The sequence below is a fragment of the Maylandia zebra genome, linkage group LG7 (assembly GCF_041146795.1).
Source record: "Maylandia zebra isolate NMK-2024a linkage group LG7, Mzebra_GT3a, whole genome shotgun sequence".
Lineage (NCBI taxonomy): Eukaryota > Metazoa > Chordata > Actinopteri > Cichliformes > Cichlidae > Maylandia > Maylandia zebra.
In genome coordinates this window covers 49,983,723-50,008,230 of record NC_135173.1, presented here as the reverse complement: position 1 = coordinate 50,008,230, position 24,508 = coordinate 49,983,723, and the positions used below count along the sequence as shown (strand labels likewise).

The window sequence follows — 24,508 nt, the reverse complement described above, 5'->3', positions numbered from 1 at the left end:
TTACATCCAAATTTCCCCTTGTGGGACAATTAAAGGATTATTCTCTTCTATTCTAGTCTATTTAAAAACATGACTTATTATTGTACCTACATTATAACCAATCAAGTCCTTTTTGGGCACCTGAAATATCTTTATAGAACTATAACGCTAATTTGTTGCCATTTCTGATACAGCCCCCTCAAAGACATTTTGAATGTCAACAAGACTCTTTAATGGTCATATAAAATTAACCTTACCAAAAACTAATTTCATTTTCTACCTTGTAGCAAGAATGTTGTTTGTGGCTCAAGATGACCTAATAGCGATCATAAGGGAAACATTTGGCACATGCTTCACATGTTATAGGCCAACAAGTCAATTACAGCAATTAAAATACGAGTTATCACTTTTTTGGCGAATACCAGAAAGAACTTTTTGGCAGACGATCACTTAAGGTTCAGAATGAGTTACCATGGCGATGTAACCCGGTAACTGATTGACCTTTTTAGTACAGGGAACCCAGGGTTCATCCTGGAGCTACTTAACAAATAGGCTGTGTCCAAATTCAAGGTCTGCACGCCAGTGTTGCCAACTCCTCAGTAAGGAAAATCACTATTGGTTGTCCTAAAAGTCGCTAGAAGTCGCCAAATGACGCCATCACCTAATTTGCATAATTGATCATGCTAATGTAATTGTAACCTACGTTGTTGGAGAGAGAAATAACATCGTGGAAGAGACATAAAGTGAGTAAAAACGTTCTAAATGCAGTTAGAATTTATTTGGAACTACAAATTAAATTTCTTTTAGCAATTATTGTTTTTTAATGTCACAATTCCAACCCTGCTCCTTTATCCGGGCCTGGACCGGCAAAAGTGACCCGAAATTGGCACTCTGGTGGAGTTACTTTGTGTGTGAGAGTGTGTGTTTATAAGTAGTTTTAAACCTTGTGATCCACAAAACAGCATAACAGTAAAAGAAGAATTGACTGCGTTACAGTCAGTGCGGGAGCAGCGACTTCGCTCATGCGCGATTCATTTGCCGTTTGGACGCACAGGTGTGAACGTCTCCTGCCCTGATAGCAGTTGGGGGAGGACTATCCTCCGCCTGGGAGCGCTTTGGCATATATATATATGTGTGTGTGTGTGTGTGTGTGTGTGTGTGTGTGTGTGTGTGTGTGTGTGTGTGTATCATAATAATCTGACAATACTATTATATAGGCCATATTATATTTACATTACCACAGTGAGATGATTTTAGTCTCATGAACAACATTAACTAATTGTTATTTACTAACTAATCTTACATGACTGTTCAGCACAGAAATGACGCCCAACAATCATGTTTTACAGTCCTGTGGTCTCAGCCTCAGATACTCAACTAATCAAAGTGATGTCATGACAAAAATGAATGACCAACAAAACATTTTTCTCCTTCATTTCTGTCAAACAATGCTGTATGTAACGTGTCTCGCGGTTAGTATCGTGGTTGCTAGGCAACCTGTACAGCGCGACGAAGCGTATACCGTCCCATTTCACAAGCCTCTCACTTCCGCACTTCTCGTACTTCTAGTACTTACCGTACGTAGTATGCGTAGTGCGCGTACTTCAAGCGTGCAGACCCTGAATTGGGACACAGCCATAGAATGGGTTAGGCAGGCAGGTGGAGGCAGGAATTGGCATCATGCCACTCCTGTCTCTATGGCAGGCAGGAGTTACATAAATGAACGAATAAATGAATAATTTTTTTCCAATGCCAGGGTTGAAAAAGGGGATCTTTCTTTCTTTCTTCTAGAGCTTCCATCCAAAAAAGACGTTGGGGTACCATCTCCAGGACACTAGAGGTCACTCTAACTTTTGTTTTATGTTATATATTTTTCTTCGGATAAGTTTTAGGAGACTTGCGTGTGCGTGCAAACATGTCGCCGTTCAAGAGAAAACGTGCCGGCCAGGATTCCGTTGATTTCAAGCCGAAAAAAGGAAAACTGGTACCAGATGAAGGCAAAGGCCTAGAGGAAGTGGGAAGAGAGAAGGAACATGAGATCACGGTGCCAGCACCGATCTCTCAGGTCAGAGTTATAGCGTGTTATTGTCCACTGAACTATTTTAGCTGGTGCGCCAACTTCAGTTTACCAACTACGCGCTACTTCACTTACTTATCTATAACCTACTCAGTGTGTAGCATCAGATAGAGGAATTCGTTATATCCTAACATTCCCAATCTGATATCGACACAGATATGAACCAAACTGCCTTCTTAAACGTACAGTCGGTATTTAAGGCTAATTAATAGTAAAAAGAAAGAATGTTGTGCTCAAAAATATGATAGTGTGTTATTACGTTCCTTTCAACAAATTGATGCGTTTTAATAAACGCATCGTTAACCCATTAAAAATACATAAATGGCTCGTGATTTTTTTTTGGCGGCGGCCATGTTCCCCCAGCTTATTTAAATACAGTGGCCGGGAAGGACATTTCCACCTACTCGCATTTTACATGTGAGGCTGAAGCTTGGCTACATGTGTAAAACACCAAAGGAAGAGAACTCGTAGAACTCGAACTATGAGGCTAATTTAAATTCGTGCCTTCGTCTTCAGACTCAAGACTTGAAGGATTATGCTTGTGTTTTATAGTTGTGGAGAAGGGGTCCCCTTCATCAAAGAAACAAAAATGCAAAGGAAAAGAGAGAAGCTCACCAGCATTTTAAGAAAACGTCATCCTCGTTATCCTCACCTCAAACCAGTGCTTTTGTACATGGAAACAACATGCTAATTTGTTCCTGATGTTGTTGCTGTTACTCATAGTCACTGGCTAAACAACAACAGCACTTGGCTATAAAGTAGACTCAGTGTCCCAAAAAGGTTTTGCTGTAATAAGCAGTTTGCTTACATCGGAGGGTTTATTCACAAAGCATCAAAACAGCAGCTTTTACCAACAGAAAGGTTCAGCATATCCTCAATAACTCACCTCAGTATGGAGGTCAAAGGTCACTGACCTGTACTACTTCCACAAAGTTTGACGGTCTCTTCCAGATTGAATAAATGTGGATCCCTCTTACCTAGAATTGACAGCTGAGGTAAACAATGGACCAACAGCCTTCCGCAGACAGGGAAAAACTCCCGGGCAGACCCATATCTGTTCTGAACCGTAGTAGAAGAACGCTGTTTCTTTGTTTTGTTGCATTTTAAGACTGAAATTGCAAACTGGTATTTGTTTTAGTTCAATGTTCTGAGCTAAACTGTTTTTAACAGGGCAAATGGACCAACAAGGAAAGAGTTCTGATTTTCTCCTCCAGAGGGATCAACTTCAGAACCAGACACCTGATGCAGGACCTGAGGACCATGATGCCTCATGCAAAGGCAGGTTAGTGTCATGTAGCACTGACCTACAGCATTGCTTCACATAAACACCTGTGTTATCTGTCTTACCTTACTAACCCACAAATCTTGTGCCTAGACACAAAAATGGACAGAAAGGATAAGCTGTTTGTCATAAATGAGGTAAGTTTGCTGTTTAACATCTTAGTTTACTCTTACATAACATATATAAAGCATCCAGGAGAATAAAGTCATTTGTTTGGCAGGTTTGTGAGATCAAAAACTGCAACAAGTGCCTCTATTTTGAGGCCAAGAAGAAGCAGGACCTCTACATGTGGTGAGAATTTCATTGGTATTACATCTCATGTACATCAGACTCATAGGAGAGCCAATCTGAACTAAGTTCAGTCATGTTCTTGTCCTGTAGGATTTCAAACAGCCCCCATGGCCCTTCTGCAAAGTTCCTAGTCCAGAACAGTAAGTTATTTCACCACTAAAGCCCTCAAATGCAGCAATCATTTGTTATACTTTGGGAAAAATAATTGCATTGCCCCTCCTCTTTGACAGTTCACACACTGGCCGAACTCAAACTGACAGGAAACTGCCTCAAAGGATCCAGGCCGCTGCTCTCGTTTGATCCTGTGAGTAGAACTGGGTCATAAAGCCGGGAGTAATAAATTAGACTTGCTGTTAGTTTATAATCAGTATGTCTTTATTCCGAATTTGTTGCACTATGAGTCTCATCAACACCACATCAGATATTTATGGTTTAGTGTAGTCAAGGAAATAGGGATGGGAATTGGTAAGAATTTAGCGATTCCAAGATCAATATCATTTATCGATTTGATTACTTATCGATTGTCATTGGGTCCGTTTTGAAAGTCACCACAGTTGCTAAGAAGCAATATAGAAATTACCTTCATGCAAATTAACTGCATGCTGTGGGTTAAATGTTTGAGCAGGTTACACAGAACATGTTAGACATATTACACAGAACACGTTACTTAATTACTCCCTGGAAAAATAATTCCTTACAGTACTCGTTACATTACTTTCATGTTCCTCTATAACTTAGCTGAAACACACTATTTAACAATATAAACCTGAGGCTACAACCCCACACACTAACACAAGTCCCTAATGAGAACACTAAGATCTTTCTCTTGGAGAATACAAAGCAGACCACACAAGTGCCGAAGTTGTGTTAGCAGCATAATGCAGTTTTTTCTGTCCAGTTTTCCACTTAACCATTTATCTCAGTCTTTTGTGCAATAAAAGTAAGTGTCCATATCCACGCTCCAGACTGCGTCGCCACTTTCCTCCTCGGACAGGTGAACCGTGCAGGAACCAATAAGAGCGATCGATAGAAAGGCAGAATAACAATTCCAAGGAATTGGACTTCTGGGAATCGGTTTTCTACATAAACTGGTTCTCAATTCCCATCCCTACAAATAGCGTCACAAAACTCTGCACAATGTCTTCGCTCTGATATAAAATTCTCGGCCTGTGATCTGAATAGTGAAAGTTTTTTTTGTGTTTAAGTTGAATTTAAGAAAAAACGCCTGAGCAAGAGCTGAAGTTTTTATTTTTACTCTTTATTTTCTTCAACAGAAATTCGATAAGGAGCCTCACTATGCTTTACTGAAAGAGCTCTTCATCCAGGTGCGTTTCCAGGACAGCGTGAATGTAAACTGATTGCAGTTTTTGACACTTTCAGTCTAAAGTCCGATTACATATCATGTTTTTACTGTAAGAACGGAGCAGATGTGATTTTTTTTTTTAAACATTTTTTTCTTGAAGAGTTGAACAAATTGTATTTTCTGACTGAACTCATTCATTTTTTCTGTTGTAGACCTTTTCCACCCCACGCTACCATCCTAAGAGTCAGCCTTTTGTGGACCATGTTTTCACCTTCACCATTGCAGACAACAGGATTTGGTTTCGAAACTACCAGGTACTCTTCTGCCATACTTTTCTAAATTTCATTTGATATTTTATCCCTGGCTTGAGCAGATTCCGAATGAAATATTTCTTATTTTCCTCTGGCTGTGTTCAGATCATTGAGGAAGATGGCTCTCTAGTGGAGATTGGGCCTCGCTTTGTTCTTAACCTCATGAAGATCTTTCAGGGGAGCTTTGGGGGGCCTACGCTCTATGAAAACCCAGACTTCCGTTCTCCTAACATGGTAAAAATCCATTGCACGATAGCTGAAGTTACAATTAATGTTCCTGATATACTAATGTTCTTACATCGAACATCTCTCTGTATGCTCCTGCAGCACCGGAGAGAGATGCGACTGGCAGCGGCAGCCAAAGTGCGAGAGAAGCAGATGGTAAAGGAGATGCAGAAAGGAAAGAAGACGTCTGCGAAGGAGGACCTGGAAAGTGACGTTACAGCGGATGTCTTCCTGACACCGGCTGAGGAAAAGCCCGCTGACATTCAGACGGAAGCGCCTGAGACGAAAGTGGTGAAGAAAAAACAAAAAGCTTTCAAAAGACAAAGGATGCAGATGGCACGCAGGTAACTGGATGGACTGCAATAAGCTGAGTGAATGCTGCTGCCATTATTCAGTAAAAATATGGGAATGTCACCACACAGTCAGGACTCAAGTACAGTATTAGAAACAGTCCTTGGGAAAATATGCATCATGTTTTGTTGCCCCAGTTTATGAACTCCTTTCTTCTTTTTCTAATAAACAAGTTTTTCTTGATGTAATGTTTATTGAGTTGGAGTAAAAACTCTTTTCTATGTCATAGAAATAAAATACCAACTTGATCTCTGTATCCTGTGATGTATACTCCATAAAAGGCTTTTGGAATAGTGTCAGCATAGACTTGGAGGAAGTGTGTCCACAGCTTAAGAGAAATCACACCTATTCAAAATAGGTAGAATAGGTGTTGTTTTAGATCACTGTCTAGTTGTTTTAGATCAGTGAGCTGGGTCTAATGTGTCCTGTTTTACAGGCTGTCAGCCATCTGGAAGCATATGTCAAAAGACGAGCTCTGATATGCAAATATAAAGAGAGCTGCATTTAACAAGTAGACTCAAATTCAGGAGTAACATTCACAAATTGTGAGACTTATGACTGAAAACAGCTGAGTCACCATAGTAATCAATAGAGTACTTGAACACACATCGAACATGCCTCTGTATACTCCTGCAGCACATCGAGCTCTGATTATGACGTGTGGCGTAATCATAGAGAGCATAAGAACATCTCTCAAATCTGGCAAATGATGAATCAGTTCATTTTCTGTTTACTCCACTGTGCCCATTACAAGTCCGGCATTTTCTCCATACCTGCCTCCTCTGGCAAACTGGACTCCGGTGTGTAGTTAAGGTGCTTATTACAAGTCAGATTTGAATCTGGTGTTCTCAGTTCTCTTCCACCTCCTCATCGGGACAGCAGTAATATTCTACGAAGCAGATCTGTCCGTCGTCGTTCCTGACCAGGTACTGCAGAGAGAGGAAGCCCCGGTTGTCTGTCCTGACGGAGACTTTACAGGACAAAGCCAAGGCTTTGGTGGACGGCTTCAGGAGGGACATCTTGTATCTGTTTGCAGACAGAATACAAACAAAGCATTACACGGGGATACGCTGAAACTATGCCTAAACTATTTCTCTTGCAGAGATTTTTAACATGATACGATAGAAAGACCAAGAAAACACTTAACACTGGATCCAGGAGTGCTGACTCATTAGTGTCAGCATATCCAGTTGCAGTTGTAAATGTCATTATTTTTCTGTGCTTTTTATTCAGTTACAAGTCAAATGTATCCAGTTAACAAGCTCTATTACATAAGTTATAACAAGTCTGCTTTTAAGGAGATGTAAAGGGGACGAAGAGTCACCGGGGAAATGATTATAATCCTAAACACCTGCATGCAGGTGCTGCAACGTCCTGTGGCCAGACCTCTGGTTAGGAGCCATGCTGGCAATTACAGTTTGCACACAAGTATACAACACAAGGTCAAACCATGGGAGTCTACTTGAGTGAAGTATTTCCAATTCCAGGAATTTCTAGAGCGCCTACAAGGTGAGTGTATACCTATCCGAGTTCATACTTAGGTTAAGGACATTGGCACTAGTTATTAGTGTGTGCACACAAGTGAGTGTCAATATTTTCAAAGCTTAGTTTGTTAATAATAAAAAATATTATCACTGCCCTTTGGTTATTATTATTTTCCCAAAACATAAGCCACAAAATGCTCAGAATTACAATCAAATAAAACAAACTAGATTTAAAGAAAATAAAATGCTAAACAACAGTTTAATACAAATATATTCCAGCATTTCTTATGTTTCATTAAAAATGACTTCTACCATTGCTGGAGGTCATCATTTACAGTCTAGTTTGTTGGCATTACCCGACTGATGCTGGAGAATCTGATCAACTTTGTTGTCCAAGGGTATATTTGACACAGTGACTGAACAGATATACTAATTTTATGACTCTCAAAGGAAAGATGTGTATATTTGGTTATAACTTTTTAATATTTGGATTTATTCATGTCAACATCTTCAACTTTTTCACATTATGATCAGAGTTACCTGCCTGGCAACCATGCGTGAACAGGCATGTAAAAGGGTCAAGACTGAAAATGAGAGTAAAGTCAGTCACAGACAGTCGTGACTGACTTTACAGCGAGATAAAGATCACACATTTTCTGCTATGTCATTCTCTACTGTGTATGACATTTGGTTTTAGTCGCTGTGTTGGTGCTTCCTGTCCTCCCAGTCCACCTATGGCTAGTTTGTGTTCTCTACAGTCTAAATAATCTGCGCATGTGTTCGTGTGCTAACCTGTTCGTTTGTGTCTCGGTGCACTTAAACAGCTCCATCATGTCCGAGTCTTTGGAGTAATCATAATGAGCATTTCCAGCATTCCCAAACGTTGACAACCTTAGAAAATCAACAAATCAAATAATAATAATATAAATGAAAGGTAAAAAGAGCAGCACTTTCAAAAATAATGCAGAGGGGGCAAAGTTAGACTGCAAACTACCTCAGCACGCTGATAATGAATGACAGGAAAAAGATCTATTTTGTTACAACAAATCCTTGAAGAAAGTCACTGTGCCTACCTTTAGCTTAGCTATACATTATATTTAGTGTTAGCTTCAATCAGATCGATACAATCCAGCATAAAACATGCCTCAACTTTACCGTTAAGAAGACTTAGTTTCCCAGAAGTGGATTATGTCTAATCCCAAATACTTTTCCCAGTGGATATCGTCAGTGATTTTTCTTTTAAGAGCTTTACACACCAGACTTATAAAAAGAATTAATTTGAAGATTTTGTGCGTTGAAAATGTTTTTCGGACTCCGATATTTTTCAATTTTCAGAACGAGAATAAAGAGATCTGCCAATCAAACCACTGCATTTGGTAGCAAAAGTCTACTTGTAGCTTAAAACACACACCGGTACTGAAAACTGGTGATGCAGCAAAAGTAAACAACACAATTTCAATACAGAAACACAATCAGTTCTACAAAATGACTTCTCTGCCCCCTCAGATGTGATCCTAACTCTGCCCACAAGAATTCAAACTACCCTAATGACATCTGGAAAGATGTACATACATAAGCGGTCGTGATTCAGCTTCAACTTCTGAATGAAACTGCAAAATTCTCCCTGTTGCTCTGAACCTAGAGTCTCTGTTTCTACCATTTCAGTGTTTACATATGTTGTATACTAAATTCTGAATTTCATCTGTCCCCCCCCCCCCCCCCCAATGCTCTTGGTGTGTAAAGGACTTTACAGTCATTTTAAACACAGTGATTTTTTTTTTAAGGTCAGCAACGTAATCATAAACCAGCACGACACTGTAGAAAAAGTACAGTAAGGACAGCACACCTGAAGTATGGTTGGCTGGGGGACATGGTAATCTGTAGCACTTCACTAGTCATGTCCAGTTCAGAGAAGGCTTCCTTCAAACTCTCTGACTGCAAGATCACCTACAAAAGAGCCAGGGATACATCAGTTGTTACTGAGTTGTGTTTCCTGTTTTTCTAACACCTGCAAATAGTGTTATGCCCGTTGGATTTGTAAAGTAAGGAAACCAGAGAAACTGTAATTTCTGAACTGATTCGTTTGCATTGGTTTATTGTTTCCCATCTGATTTTTTTGTATATTTAATATTCCAGTTTTAATAACAGAAAAAGTGAAATTAACCTTGTTCGTGACATTAGTGCTGCAGAACTCAAAGTCAATCGGTTCTTCTGGTTCTTGCGTGTTAATCTTGCACACGGTCACTACACCACCTTCCTCCAGGAACAACGTCAGAGGGTACCCATACCCCCTGTAGCACATCCGCAAGGCTGTTGATACACCTGCAGCATCACAAGAAACAGATAAAAAGCATGTTGAGTCCCATCTCAGGTGGGGTTTTTTTTTAAATTCGTTTATTTTTATGAATTTTACCTGGTGTTGTGGTTCCACCAAATATATTGAGGCAATCAAGGAGAACAGTGAGGTTGATCTGAAAAGCCACCAGATCTTCTCTTATGGTGAACTCTTGGAAGATCTCAGCCTGGGAGACATGAGTACAACTTCACTAAGGTATCAGTATTATAGGATTAAACACAAAGTAAACATACCTGCTCATTTAAGTATGTTCACTGACAAAATACAAGAGAAACACACCTGGATGAAGGCATTGGCCTGCAGACATTTCGAGTCCTCCACTGTGACCTTAAGGCCGTTGGTTGTAGCTGTGAAGATGGCGTGATCTTTGAAGGTGATTGCTTTCAGGATGTTGGAGAGATTGCGAGCATTGTCCAAATTCGCCACTAAAACGTACTGTTCGTCATCGCCTTGCGACTGAGTGGAGAGAGGCATTTTAGCGCTGAAAAAAGGCGCACAGATACCCGCTGTGAGGTCCCTGTAAAGGTAAACACATCGAATTAGCCGCTCCAATCATACATCACATGCGCATGAAGGTAAAACTTTGTTGAATGGCGTATCTTTTATATTCTAAATCGGACAGAATGTAAATGCGCCAAAGTGATTTGTGTCGATTCTACAACACACACACACACACACACACACACACACACACACACACACACACACACACACACACACACACACACACACACACACACAGAACTGTCACTTTGCTTTTACTGAAGTACTAAGCTTGTAAGCTTTTTTTTTTTTTACTGTGGCTCGCTTGGAGTTTAAAACGACGTAAAACACGAATTAACGGTAATATAATTTACATTTGTACTATCTAGATTCTCCTATACATTAATGTATTTAAAATATTCTCCCCAGAAAAACTGTAACTACCTTCGTGTCTCTTATAAAGCTGTTACGCAGCAGTTCTTGTGATTGTTTTTGAAGAAAGGCGCCCGGTGATGAACAACTTCCGCCTGTCGCTCTTCTTCTACGGAAGTTGGATTAAAGTACGTCTTACGTCAGCAACATTCCAGATATTTCGCCATAAAACATACTCTGCCCATCGGTAGTGCGTGACAACATCATTTTGTGATTGGGAGAGGTGAGAGTCTTTATTCTTTTTTCCTCGTGTAACAGTTCAAATCTTTTTATTTTCCTGTCTGAACTTTGGTGACAGTTTTTCATAACAAGCTACCGGGTGTGATATGACGCTAGCTTTAGCTCACTGTTTTATTTGAGCTTAGAGAGCATGAAACCAATAGTGTGTCAACTGTGTCAAGTTAAAAAATGATCGAAAAACAATTTACAGCACACAACAACAGAAATCACGAACAGAGTAATTTGTGTAGTCGTGTGAAAGAAAGCTTCCTTCCACCGTTAACTAAGGTAGCTCAGGTTAGCTTTGAAAACGTCAGTATGGCTGACAGGTCGCTCGGTGTGGAAGACCCAAGCTGCCAGAATAAATAAAACAAACAAAATAATAAACGTCTCAGTACCGTCATTTTTAACGTATATAGACCAGAAGAGTTTAAAATTAACGTAGGCAGTAATTGTTGTAAATATGCCATAAATTTCTTTTTTAAATTTGTGTAACCTATTTATAAAGCAAGATTCTGTTACTTTTCAAATTATGTACACATTTCTGTCATTTCAACCAATATGTTTTTTGCTTTATTTTCGTGTTTTAAAGTGCATGTTGGATTGTTTGATGTGGGGTTTTTGTTTTTGTTTTTGTCGTTTTTGTTTGTTTGTTTTTTAATTATTGTATAAATGTTAATAAATTCATGAAATGTTAGTAAATCATTCTACAGGAACCTTGTAGCAATATCTCAACAACCAACCATAAACTTACTATGTATTTTTTTTTTTTACAACTCACAATATTTTTTCTCTGTTGTAGGTTTTTCCATTTTTACCAGCTATGGTGTGCATTCCCTGTATTGTGATTCCTGTCCTCTTGTGGGTCTACAAGAGGTTCCTGGAGCCTTATCTCTATCCTTTTATTTCACCCATTATTAATATATTCTGGAGCAAAAAGGCAGTGCAGGAGACCAGTGCTAATGACCAAAAAGTTAGTGAAAAGAGTAATGGGACTTGCAAGGTAAGTAAATGGAAAATTTTTGTGATGTTTTCATTAAGAAACTTAAAAATAATTATGGAAATATTTCCCAGCTCTGGTATATAGAGCGAATATATCTAAAAATGATAGTAAAACTAATAGGAGCCACTCAAAGGGTCTCTGTGTTGTGTCATTTTTAACGTATAAGTTTCATAGTTATTTGATTTGAAGTTTTAAAAAAAAATTTCACTCATGTTTTTCAGCCTGAAAGCAACGGCGAGGCCACTGCTAATGGATCTACAATAGCAACGGATAAGAAGACAGACTGACGCCTCAAAATATATTCAATGCTTCAGAAACAATGTAAATATTTAATTCTTCTAGAGAAACTATAAATTAACTTATAAATCACCTTAGAATTAATTGGATTTTATAACCTTCCAATTGTTATTTGGAGCTTGTTTTTATTTTTGTCATCCATCTTGTTGATATATTTTCTGTTAATCATTAATTGATACAGCTGTTTATTGTATTGAAGGACATAGATTTTGTAAGTTAAACTTTAAGCATAAATAATGAATAAAATAAACAAGACCTCTTAAGTGCTTCTGCTGCTTTTTCTTCATTTTGAATAATGTGTTCTCTTCATATTTGAGTTGTTAAGAAAGCTGTTTTGTTCATATAACTTTGAAATAATTAAAATAAATATGAAAGAATGTTAGCAACTTGACACGAAAGTAGGTATAAACTAAAAATTTAGACCTGACATTTATGTGTACTGCCAGTAGTAACAGTGTTGCATGTACAGTGCAAGAATTACTCCAGACATAGAAGCAGCTGGGAAACGTTTGTCTTTGTCACACATTGCTCAAAAAGGAAAAATATAGTTAATAACATTTAATATCTTTATAGTATTGGAATATACCCTACACTGATCAGCCACATTTAAGCCAGTGAAGTGAATGCTATTATTGACTTGTTACTGTGTCTGCATATGTTCTGTTGTGTAACTTGGCTTCCCCTTATTCAAACACGTTCACCATGATGCTGACCGGGCTGCCAATTTTCCAAGATGCCTCAGGACACCCCATAATTCGAAATATATATGCTTAAAATCACTTAGCAATAGCCTAAAATAAAAGTTGTTTTTTTTTTTAAACATATAAACAACATGTACTGCCACTATTATTTTTTTTTAATCTTATGTTATTAATATATATTTTGCTGTTAGTTTACGAACAGCCGAAACAATGCGATAGCATGGGCATGCACTAGTTATTAAAAAAATGTAAAATAGAGAAGTTATAAAAATAGAGGGCAGCAGTTCTATAGCTTCCAACCAGACGAACACACGAAGAAGATGTAGTAAACGCCCATATGTCGTCATTACGCACAGGGTGGCTACGTGGAAAACATGGAGGAAAGGAGTATGTAGAGTAAACTTAACTGTCTGAATTACAAAACAATTTCAGACCCTTTCCTTTGTCATTCGTACTTAATAAATCAACTGGACTAAACTTCAGGTCACTTTAAAAGACAGTAGTCGCCCCTGAACGGTCCTGGGAATCGGCAGAGCCGCGGAGAGCTGAGAGAAGCGTTTATGACAGGTAAGCTGAGCGGTCAGCTGGCTGCTCTCTGTATATGCGTTATTAACCACTGGCTAAACCAAAGCACTCCTCAATGAGAAATTTATTAGCGCCTGTTTCATTCTTATGTGGGACTTTGAGTTTATATTGTTTACTGTGAAAACTGCTAAGCTGCAGGCTATTTCCTGCGCTTGAAATCAGTATGGTCAAGCTAACGTCGTGCAAGTAGATTTAAAAAAAATATTTAAATAGTGTCATTTAAAGTAAATGTTGAAATAATATAATGAATATGAAAACGTAATTTTAGCTCTTGCTGGAGAAAGAAAAATTGTCCTTTATGGTTTAGCACTGCAAATATTGTAAATACTGTACTCCACTTCACTTATGCTGACTACACCTGTGTGTCTAAGGTGTGTCGTTAGAAAAAAAACAAAAGCCATGTCCTGGTTCAGTGTGTGTCGTCCTGCTGTGATGCTGTGAACTTTGGCTTTCAAGGATGAGTTTGTGTTTGAGTTGGTGAGATCTGTTTTACAGGTTTTGTAATGCACGAACATGAAGAACCAGGAGTGTATATAGACTGGCTCTCACTCGTATATAGCACTCTTGCGCTTAAGCTCTGAGAGCACTTTATACAGCACGTGTCATCACAACTTTACACACAGACACACTCACACATATTCATACAAGCACATTTTATATGTCTAAGTGCTTTTAATAAAACATTTACACTCCAGTGAATGCAACTCTGGGTTCAGTGTCTTCCCCATGCAACCTGCAGTAGCCAGGGATCGAACCTATCCAATTGAACCACAGTCATCCCTGGCACCCCTGGTGCCCTTGTTTCTTAAAGCCCAAAGCGACAAGGATGGCCTCTGTCTATTCCTATTTAGATCTGAGTGTAGGAGATGTATAAATGTAAGCAGAAGCTCATTCATTCTCACATTAACCTTAATGAACTTGCTAACTCTGTAGTTAATTTGAAGCCCAGTTGTTTATTGTTTGTGCCTCCAAAGATTAAAGCATTTTCTTTGTCCCAGGTTTTGGCATATGCCTGGTGAAAAAGCAGTGAAGAGCAGCGAGTCTGGCTGAGCACAGCCAGCAAAGATGGGAGCCAACACCAGTCAGGTCAGTGACCTGTCCGATAATCCCAGCCTCAAGGCCCTGGTGGGCACAGAGTCCATATCGGAGAATGACCCTTTCTGGAACCAGCTCATCTCCTTCACCTTCATCAGTCCCACCAGCAGGTAAAAAGGAACACTGTGTTAAGGCACACACCTGAAATTCAATACACCTGTCAGCCATCACATTAAAACCGCAAACAGTCATTGCAGTGTTCTGCTTTGTCTCCAAGCATTTATGTTACTTTAAAAAGACCACTCACATTAACATTGTTGCAAACCAATTACACCCATCCATGGCAACTACAATCCCCGATGACATCCTACCCTACTAGCACATTAGTCCCATCAGACATATCTAGGATGTTCCATAGCCAGCCCAATAAACAATTGCCACACCTCGCAACACAATCGGGTGTGGGGAGGTGTCCACATAACTTTTACTTGGCATCACTCTGCTCGTTTCAATTACTTAATTAGTAATTTATTAGCTAAGTCAAATAATTGAGGCTATGACATCTAAACACCACTTTACTGTACTTTATAACTTTTATACACAATGTGACGCTTTAAATCACTCAGATGAAACCTTCACATATCAAAACCAACAAAACAAGCAGTAAGTCAGGAAGGCAAACAGAGTGGAGGAAAAATTCATATTGACATAAGTGAATTTTCCTGGGTTGCAGCCCTTAGATACCCTGATGTTTTTAATAATGGTTTGTTCCCTCCACCACAAGGGAACAAAGCCTTCTAGTTAGAAAGTCCTTTTAAGATTTACACCCGAGATTTAAGATTAAACTGTAAACCGGAGGTTTGCAGAGATCACCTGAGCAATGATCTAACAGGGCTGCTGATCTGCTTGGCTGTGATCAGACCAGTTAACCGTTAACGTTTAGTTCCTTTGTAAACAGCACTGAGAAGGAAAGGCACCTTGTTCTCGCTTTCAGGTGGACCATGACTGATTGACTGATGTTACATATTAATCTACTAATGTTGTGATGTTTTCCATTCATAAAATAAATATAGCTACAGTATCTACCAAGTAACAGAAACAAAAGGCACATGTAACATTTTGCATTCATACTTAGTGTTTGTCTAAAATAAGACTGAGAAATAGTGTTGTCTGTATTAAGGCAAAAAGTTGAGCCCTGTCCAAGTATACAGCAGTTTGCTGTATACTTGGACAGTGGGGGTCGGTCATGAGTAATCATCACTTCAAGTCGTCCGTTTGAACATTGAAATTTCTGGTGTTAGTTTCTTCCTGTGTGTATTTGCCCTTACACTCTAATTGCTGCTCAATAAGATAAACACAAATAGCTAAAATATCAGGTTGCTGCTATATTGAATCAAACTACTGAATGGCAATTTATAATAACTAGTGCTCTTGGAGTGCTGTGTCTGCTACAGAAGGACACACAGAGATTTCTTAACAAATTTTGTTGTATGACATTTTAAGAAACCTCATGTTCACCCTTTAATGATGAAAGTCATGTGAACCCATTGAGCACTTGCAGGTTCAGAAAGTGGAACATTGTTGCTTTTTCTAATGGCTTGGTTACATATGTAGCACTTTCATGCAGCGTTTTATGCGTGTCATTCTTCTCCAGTATTGCAACAGTGGGTTTGGCTGTCCCTAATGGCTCTACTTCTGTTATTTGTTCAAAGGCTTATAACCCTGTAGTTGTGTAAGGCACTTGGCCTTTAAACAAAAAGAAATAAATCTTTAATTATTTAAAACGCAAAAAGTCACATGGTGAGACGTGATCAAACAAGAGACCTTCAAACTGATTGTTTGTGGACACACATCTTTTTGCACAATTTCCTCTTGTTCTGAAAGTTGAATGATGGCCAGTGTCACTGTCTTTGTGCCATGATAAATAAGTAGTTGAAGCCAGCAGCTAGCTAAAATAGCACAGAAACAGGAAATGGTGTAAAGTAAAATTAGGTGTAGGTCAGGATAAGTGTTTGCTGTTGTCATGGTTACATTTAAGAGTAATAGTATGGGGTATTGTTAATGTAAAAGATGGTCAAGTCTGGCACCACACTTAATCAGGTTCCCACCAACTCTAAAGCTGCTCACAGGAATGGTTGTCAATACAGCAGAAGAACAGACAGATTTCTCAAAGTATTAGGAAGATAAACCACTAATGATTTAATTACTAATGATCTGAGAAAACTCTGCCTCTTCTTCTGTTCTTCACCTGTATTGACAACTGTTTATCTGAGTGAAATGGAAGCGCCTGCACGTTAAACTCAGCAGCTGCGCACACCAAAAAAGCCATCGTGCACACAAGAGTGTCTGCTTTGGACGTGCTGCTACATGCTGCTACAGTTTTACAGTCTCGTGAGTAACTCTCTGCTACTTACTATACTTTCACTGTCTGAAGGCAGAGCCGAAAGGAGGATGGGGGTCCTGGGGTCCTGTGACTGGTCACTTTGATGGACTCTTCAGTTTACTGGGTTACACTGAGTGACGGAACAATGTTTTAAACTTTGTTTTTCAAATTGTAAACAAATAAAGTTGTCAAATTAATCATCAACAGTCACTGTTTGCTGTGCAGCAGTGAAAATACAGACAACTGTCCCGGTAATGTTAAAGAAATATTTTAAACCAGAGAATTCTAAGGCAAGTTCTGAAGCCTCTGCACTGCTGTCCCATTAATCTGTTGTACAGTATTACATATCGTCTATGATTTAAAAAATTAAAAACAAAAATGTCATACAATGATCAGGAAAGGAATTTTGCATCAGAATCTGGCAATTGTAAGTTTGGCCAAAATACAAACATTTAAACCTGTCAACAAAAGGTTGTTCTGTCTGCAGCAAACAGGTGTAACTGCACATACGTGACTAGATGGGAGTGCTTCAAACATGGCCTGGAATTCTACAGTGTTTAAGTACAGAGGAGAAATGGCTCTTTAATATTGTTTTTGCTAGTCTCTTTATGAACTTTAGGATTTAAACAAACAAATATATAAACTTACCAAACAAAACTTAAAATGATTTCTAGAACATTGTGACAACAGAAAGCAGATGCTCAATCATCCAGGTAAGTAAATCCCAAAAAGTTGATTCTGTTCATCTGGACGTAGCGTTTTTAGTGGGAGAAACATTTGATCAGTGCTTTGATCAGTAGTTGTTGATCAATGGTCATGAGAATTTGCCTACTAATGATCAAGGAACTCACCTCCCAGCCCATTGTTCATTCATTGGTGCTGGTTTCAGGCATTATGCAAATGTACTGTTTATAAGATTGGGGAAACCTGCAGTCAGCTGAGACTGAAGAAGTCACTTGGATGAGTGACGGAACGTTTCTCCCACTGAAAACGCAACATCCAGATGAACAGAATCAACCTTTTGGGATACAACAGACATGACTAAAGTTAATCATGTGGTTAGCGGCACAGAGATAACCACAATGCATAAAAAAATTAGACACCTTGCACATAGCGGTTACAAGTATGCTGTGTAATATAGTTATAAGAGCCTTTAGATTTCCACAGCATCATAGCAACGACCTGAACTGTTTGTTAGACACTAGTTCAGACAAATGAGCTACCTACCAACAACAGCCTGTCACATCTTACTCTCCTATCCACCCCACAGACTGTCTGTTCAAAGAACCTGAAATATTATCTGGATGAACTATTACAGTGGAGCCCTGTAGCCAGATGTGTACAACTGGTAGCAACAATAAACTATTTTATATTTGTTCACATTTTATAAAACAATTTGATCTTCTTCTTAGAAATTATGTGTGCCTCTCGTTATGATGATTTTTTTTTTTTTTTAAATGATAGAAGCTATGTAAGATCGGGAAAGCGTTCTTATTTTTCATATTGTAAACAAATACAGTGTTTCTTTCGGTTCTACATCGTAACTCAGTTTAACACAGTAACCTGAAGTGTCCATCAAAGTGACCAATCACATTAGAGCCCCGTTCTCTGTAGGTTCTGCCTCCAAACAGGTACGTTTATTCGCGCTAGGAGGATTTCTCTCCAAGCACCGAGCTACTGTGAGAATGTAAAGCTGTAGCAGTGCATGGAGGTTTTCATTGGTAGTGACCTGGATGGACAGGGTTGGAGATGAGTATAACAGAGGGACAGCGCAGATTGAGCATTTTGTAAACAAAATCAGGGAGGGAAGTTAAGTTTTGTAGGTTTGGACATGTGCAGAGGACAGAGAGTGGACATCTTTGGCAAAGGATGCTGAATATAGAGCTGCTAGGCAGGAGGAAAAGAGGAAGATCACAGAGGAGGTTCATGGATGTGGAGAAGGACATGCAGAGGAGGGTGTTTGGTTTAGGTCAGATGGAAGCAGGATGATCCACTCTGGTGACCCCCAATGGGAGCATCCAAAAGAACAAGAAGATGAGCGACCAGTGCCTTTAACTAAACCATGATTTATAACTGAGTCATGCTCTGTATCTTTGCATGTTGTATGTATTATTCAGACATTTGTTTAACTTTGTTCTTTTTGTCCCTGTTGACTTGCATCTTATTGTTGTGTAGTACCTTGAGTTTCCAGCAGAGGGAAGGTTACTCAAGCAGTCAGCTCCTTCTGTCCATTTTAACCTGACTTGTTCTCTTCTGTTTTTTTTTTTGTTTCACAGTGGAGACTCTAAGTTACTGGAAGAAGCTGTCATACCCCTGGCCAAGATCCTCAGTATGTTAGCTACTACATAAATAATTTCACATAATACGTGTTTATGGAAGAATATGTCTGAGTAGTCCCAAAGAAAACTGACTTCTCAAGAGTTTGAATTTTAATCATAACATTTAAGTTACTGAATGCTAAATTATCATATTTTGAGGTTTCTGTAGTTTATGTAAAGCTTTTAATAATAAAGTTTTGTCCCCCCCCCCCCCCCCCCAAGTTGAAAACAATCCGAGAACGGGGAACTTTGGCGCTCTGGTGAGAATTTTCCTGGGAAGAACCAAAGAGCTGAAAATCTCTACAGAATGCCAAGAGTGAGTATGAGAACCTCAGAGGGGAAGTACTGACTGTCAGTGATGGATTCAGTGCAGGCCACTTATTGTTTGAGAGAGAGAGAGAGGAACGCTGAAGTAGTTGCACTTTCCCATGAGAAAAACTGCAGAGGTATAACTATCAACATACGTATGTGGCAATAATCAGCGCTCACAGCCAAAGCTCCATTTCCACAGAGACCGACTCTGCCCAAGTCACCAAATGTTTTGGGTGGGAACTCTTCCTTCTGTGCTGAGCAGCATTAGAAGTTGGAGTTATTGCTCCTCTTCTCTTTTTCTCACATTTCATAGCAGGTCTGTCCCACAAATCCACATTTTCTTGGTGTGACATAATTGGTGTGTGCAAATAGTTAATTGCAGAGACTGACATACACCTCAGTATTGGTCTTTAGTGGTTGTGAAACTTGGCTTGCAGTGGGTGGTTTCTTTCGTGTTTGTTTCTCAAACTTATGCAGTTTTGGGGAGTTACTAGGTACATGTAACGGAATAATTAAATGCAAAATATGTTTAGTTTATTCCTTTTAAAAAGGTTTTAAAAAGGGGATTAAGTATGTTGCTTCCTGTTAAGTTACACTTCTTTCTCAAAACCCAGAGCCTTAGGTTGGGCATAGAATCCCTCTTAAATGTGCCACATCACAGATGAAGGGAGACAAAGCAGCTAAAGTTCCTCTAGTTAATTTTCCTTTGTCAAAAAAGAGGTTTTCCCCTACTAGCAGAGCTTTCCAGATGTTGGGCAGACTGTTTTTTCCCCACTTAAGGATCTGCTCATGCTGTAAGGATTGCATTTACATATTTCTAGGGTTTGATAACGGTGTGATCTGGCTGCCTTCAGATGCCTTTGCACATTGTGTGTAGATAACTATCCAGGTAAACATGTCATTTTAATGTCAGCTGTAAATGGCATATCAGAGAAGTTATGGCCTAGTTTTGAGCATAATGCAAAAATTCTTCACCCCCAGCTTCTTTGTGGTCGTGTCACAGTGATAATACTTCAGTCAGAGCTACTTTGCATTTAAGTTTGGATACAATCAATGGATTTTTACCAGATGTTTCAGAATCAGCCCAGAAGTGTCACTGCGCTCCACAGATGTTAAAGTAGTGCCAGGTCTGTTCTTACAGAAGCCACTACAAGCTCTACAAGGCACCTGAGGAAAGCAGGAAGCGAAAGATTAGTTTTCAAAAATAAAAGCCCTCATACACATGAAACACTTTTAAAATGTTCAGTGTGTTTAAAGCTGTATAAAAGACAAAACTGTGTCAAAGACTGAGCTTCATCGACATTGCTGGAGTTAGAGTTAATCAAGAAACGCTTAGATTACGAGTTCGCAAAGTTTTTATGCCTATTTAGAGCTTATTTATCACTTTTACTAGTAGCAGATGAGCATAATATTCAGCCATACATACTTTTATTGTTACACCCATAGGCTGTGCAAAGACTTGCTATTGGCTCACTCTCAGTCATCTGAGAGCCCTGATTTTTAGCTGAAAAGCTGCCACTAGTAATTTTTTGTTAAATGAAATGCAAATCCATCTTTTAACCACCCAGAAGCATGCCCATGAGATGTCTTGGTTTTGTTTTTCTCTTCCACAGCCAGCTTTTTATCTGGCAGGCCCACAATGCACTGTTCATGATTCGCTGTCTGCTCAAGGTCTTCATCAGGGAGATGAGTGAAGCTGAGCTGCACCAGCAGTTCTCCTACCAGGAGAGGGCACCAGGATCCTGCGGAGGTGAGCTCCAGTATCTTTTTCACAGGCAGGGCCACAGACTACACAAAAGAGTCCGCTTGAAAAGATTTTGCTAAAAAAAAAAAAGGTGCTCTCTTAGAATCAGTAGCAATGTTGAAAATTTCTTGAGTTTTTTGCACTTGAGTGCACCTTACGCAAAACGTCACGTTATCTGTTAGGAAATCTTCAGCATTCTTTACGTTTTTGGTTTCCAAGTGAGTTCTTGGAAGTGAGTAACAGAGGTTATTTCCTAGTTTTAGATGTCTCATATAATAACTGTCAAATGTACGAGACTTCCTTTCATACTTAAGCCAATTCTGAATGTCTCTTAAATTGAATGAAGTTGAATTAATTGGTCTTTGCAAAATGGTTTATCCTTCCATCAGTTTCTTGCTGCTTATGTGAGTTCAGGACACACTTATATAATTAATTATGTCATTAGGAATTATCATGCTAAACTGCTGGAAAATATGATTTAACATTAAACAGTTTTAGACTTTGTTGTTCTACCGGTTTGTCATCATTTGTTCATCTTTTGCAATTATAATCATGACGAAAGTATGAAATGGATTCTGTGTGATATCCTTATTAAATAGTACTGTGTTATTTCCTCTGTTTAATGAACATGAAAACACAGAGCGACCTGTGGGAACTAAGGATTGGATTAGTGGCAGATTAGTCGAGCAGAGTTGCGACAACTAACCTGATACTGTCTTATATTCAGTGTTTTTCATATATTTACTTTATCAATCCCTTGTGGAGAAACAGGAAGTGAAGACCTTCTTGAGGAGCTGCTGTCCAACCTTGTTCACCTGATCGTTGAAGTGCCGCTGCTGTAAGTCTCTCCCGTCTTTTGCGTGAGGAAAAAGGTGAATTAAACACTCTAAAAAGGTCGGGCATGTCAGAGCTATTCTGAAACGGTGAGAAAGATGCTTACAGCCTAAATGTTTGAAAACATTGCCTGAGTGATTGGACTTGTAATAGTCCGTGATCACTTGTTTCCCCCTGTTAATATGAGTAGCATGTTAGTGACTTAGGAGCTAATGAAAAGCAGTTTGTATGTGTTGTTCTGTTTGCGTGCTGCGCTTGCTTATTCTTGTCTTGAGTCACTAACCAAGAGAAGATGAAATCCATTAAGGAACACGGCATACTGACATGCTGGAACTCTGATGTTGGCAACACGGCGATCCGAAAGAGCGAAAGTGTTGGTTGTTTGGGGGAAGAGAAAAAGCTTGGAATGAAAGTTTAGGAGCATTTCCAGGGAGTGGGAGTGGAGGGAACATAATGTTTGAAAAATTGTATCAGGCTTTAGTCCCGCTGGGCGGTGTGAACACAAACATCCTCTGTGTTTACTTATCAATAAGTGAATGATTTTTTAAAAAGTACACGCAATATGTTTAGAAAAGCAATCTCCTCGAGCTTTTCAAAATAAATTTGTCGAATCATGATTGACGTCTTCTTGTCACAGCATCTTCCACTTGTTCTGTGCGTCGTTCCGGATACCTTCTCTCACCGTCTGCCTCTATTTTCTCTGCACCTCTTCACCTTTCGCTCTCCTTTTCTTCTCTTGTCTCCAAACATCAAACTGTGGCTCCTGTGTAAATGCATTCAACATTCCAACATTATTCATTGTTCCAAGCTTAAAATCGCTCTCTGTTTTTCTTCCCTTCACCACTTTGTGGCTGTTAGCCCATTTCCCCTCTACGTGCTCCTGGCTTGGATGGGAAACCCACCATTCTTTTAGTTAGCTTCCCCCAAGTCCCAAGCAGACTCCTGTGCCTTTTTTGTGGCTTTGTCTCACGAGTACGAGAGTGGTTATTTTTCCATTCACAGGTATCCAACTAAAACAGTAGCTGATTGGTGACAAAGTACTTTGCAAAGCTAAAAAACAGCACGCAGTAATGGAATTAATTTCAAAACAGAAATTTAAGTAGCCCGTAAAACTGGCTTAAAGAGTGCAGTGTGCATGTGCAGACTTCACACAGAGCTTCTAAGTATGTACTGGATTCAAAAGACAATGTTTTGACATGACTGGGCCTTTATCATGCACAATGCACTGTTTCTATGCAAACTGTGAGAGCTGATCTGTCCGGGTGACATAGGCTCCAGCTCCCCTCAGCCCTGAATTGGATATTAGTAGTATGACAAATGTTTACTTAAATTAATTACAGAAATATTATGTAAGAGTAGGTCACGGATTGTAGGTTCTGATTTTTAAATGGCTGAACAGGAACAACCTGAGCTTCTTGTATAATATTACACTACAGTATATACACTGTAGTATACAGGGTGGGCCATTTATATGGATACACCATAATAACATGGGAGTGGTTGGTGATATTAAAGTCCTGTTTGTGGCACATTAGTATATGTGAGGGGGCAAACTCCTCAAGATGGGTGGTGACCATGGTGGCCATTTAGAAGTCGGCCATCTTGGATACAACTTTTGTTTTTTCAATAGGAAGAGGGCCATGTGACGTGCGTTCACCAGATATCAACACGATTTCGATCCGCTCCTCACGTGTTTACCTCTTCGACATGTCAATGGCTGTGAACAAAGAGAAACTTGTAAATAACTCATGAAAGAATAAAGTTACGCTGAAACTAAGCACACCATTGTTTTTCTTGTGACATTACCAATAAGTTCGATGTGTCACATGGTCCTCTTCCTATTGAAAAACCAAAAGTTGTATCCAAGATGGCCGACTTCTAAATGGCCACCATGGTCACCACCCATCTTGAGGAGTTTGCCCCCTCACATATACTAATGTGCCACAAACAGGACTTTAATATCACCAACCATTCACATGTTATTACGATGTATCCATATAAATGGCCCACCCTGTGTTTCTAACTAACTAAGCAGCTCATTTTCTTTCTTTTGCCAATACTTTCTTTAAAGATACAGCAAATCTTGGGGTCAACGTAAAATAAAGGCAGATGTGAAATGTAAACGTTTGATCAGAGGTCAAATGTGACGTGATATTTGGATGCAAACTGTAATGTGATATTTACAATCCCCATATACCAGTATCATTTCCCAAATGTTGCCAATACAAACAGACAATTTTAAAGATAAAGCTTCAAATGAAAAGTTGACCTTATTCGACCCTGATGAAAAGGTCAGAGGTACAATGTAATGTGATAGTTATAGGTTATCGATACAAACAATGGCAATAAGAAACATAGTTTTAGATGGCTCTATGTAGCATTATTATCACCTTCAGATCAATCTATTGATAGTGAAGGAGAGATCAGAGGTCAAATGTGACATGATAATCTTGATACAGCTATTTCTATATGTTGACAATATATGCCACACTAGTAAAATCAT

General features: G+C 39.2%; 4 protein-coding genes across 6 annotated transcripts in view; 3 read left to right on the top strand and 1 right to left on the bottom strand.

Moving 5' to 3' along the window:
* The first annotated feature begins 1,628 nt into the window (after positions 1-1,628).
* bxdc2 (brix domain containing 2) lies at positions 1,629-6,067 on the top strand. The gene is made up of 10 exons (XM_004549637.6): positions 1,629-2,044; positions 3,227-3,338; positions 3,432-3,475; positions 3,559-3,629; positions 3,720-3,769; positions 3,860-3,933; positions 4,904-4,954; positions 5,145-5,246; positions 5,349-5,477; positions 5,571-6,067. Exons 1-10 carry the CDS (start codon positions 1,895-1,897, stop codon positions 5,814-5,816), a joined length of 1,029 nt encoding a protein of 342 aa, XP_004549694.2. The 5' UTR covers positions 1,629-1,894; the 3' UTR covers positions 5,817-6,067.
* On the bottom strand, positions 3,983-10,706 carry rad1 (RAD1 homolog (S. pombe)). Its single transcript, XM_004549638.6, has 7 exons — positions 10,587-10,706; positions 9,939-10,176; positions 9,717-9,825; positions 9,468-9,625; positions 9,150-9,250; positions 8,096-8,194; positions 3,983-6,845 (listed from the first exon to the last, which is right to left on the bottom strand). Exons 2-7 carry the CDS (start codon positions 10,131-10,133, stop codon positions 6,668-6,670), a joined length of 840 nt encoding a protein of 279 aa, XP_004549695.1. The 5' UTR covers positions 10,134-10,176; positions 10,587-10,706; the 3' UTR covers positions 3,983-6,667.
* Positions 10,661-12,359, top strand: c21h18orf32 (chromosome 21 C18orf32 homolog). The gene is made up of 3 exons (XM_004549640.4): positions 10,661-10,797; positions 11,596-11,796; positions 12,018-12,359. Exons 2-3 carry the CDS (start codon positions 11,617-11,619, stop codon positions 12,081-12,083), a joined length of 246 nt encoding a protein of 81 aa, XP_004549697.1. The 5' UTR covers positions 10,661-10,797; positions 11,596-11,616; the 3' UTR covers positions 12,084-12,359.
* Positions 12,360-13,136: 777 nt separating this feature from the next.
* dym (dymeclin) overlaps positions 13,137-24,508 on the top strand; it is a 62,333-nt gene continuing 50,961 nt past the window's right edge. The window contains exons 1-6 of one of the 3 annotated variants that reach the window (XM_076886580.1): positions 13,137-13,361; positions 14,378-14,584; positions 19,074-19,126; positions 19,338-19,431; positions 21,041-21,167; positions 21,945-22,009. In XM_076886580.1, coding sequence (XP_076742695.1) covers positions 14,445-14,584; positions 19,074-19,126; positions 19,338-19,431; positions 21,041-21,167; positions 21,945-22,009 — 479 coding nt within the window. In that variant the 5' untranslated portion in view covers positions 13,137-13,361; positions 14,378-14,444. Of the gene's footprint in view, positions 13,362-14,377; positions 14,585-19,073; positions 19,127-19,337; positions 19,432-21,040; positions 21,178-21,936; positions 22,010-24,508 lie in introns of all 3 variants that reach the window. The other 2 variants (XM_076886577.1, XM_012918830.4) reach the window with 2 other exon arrangements.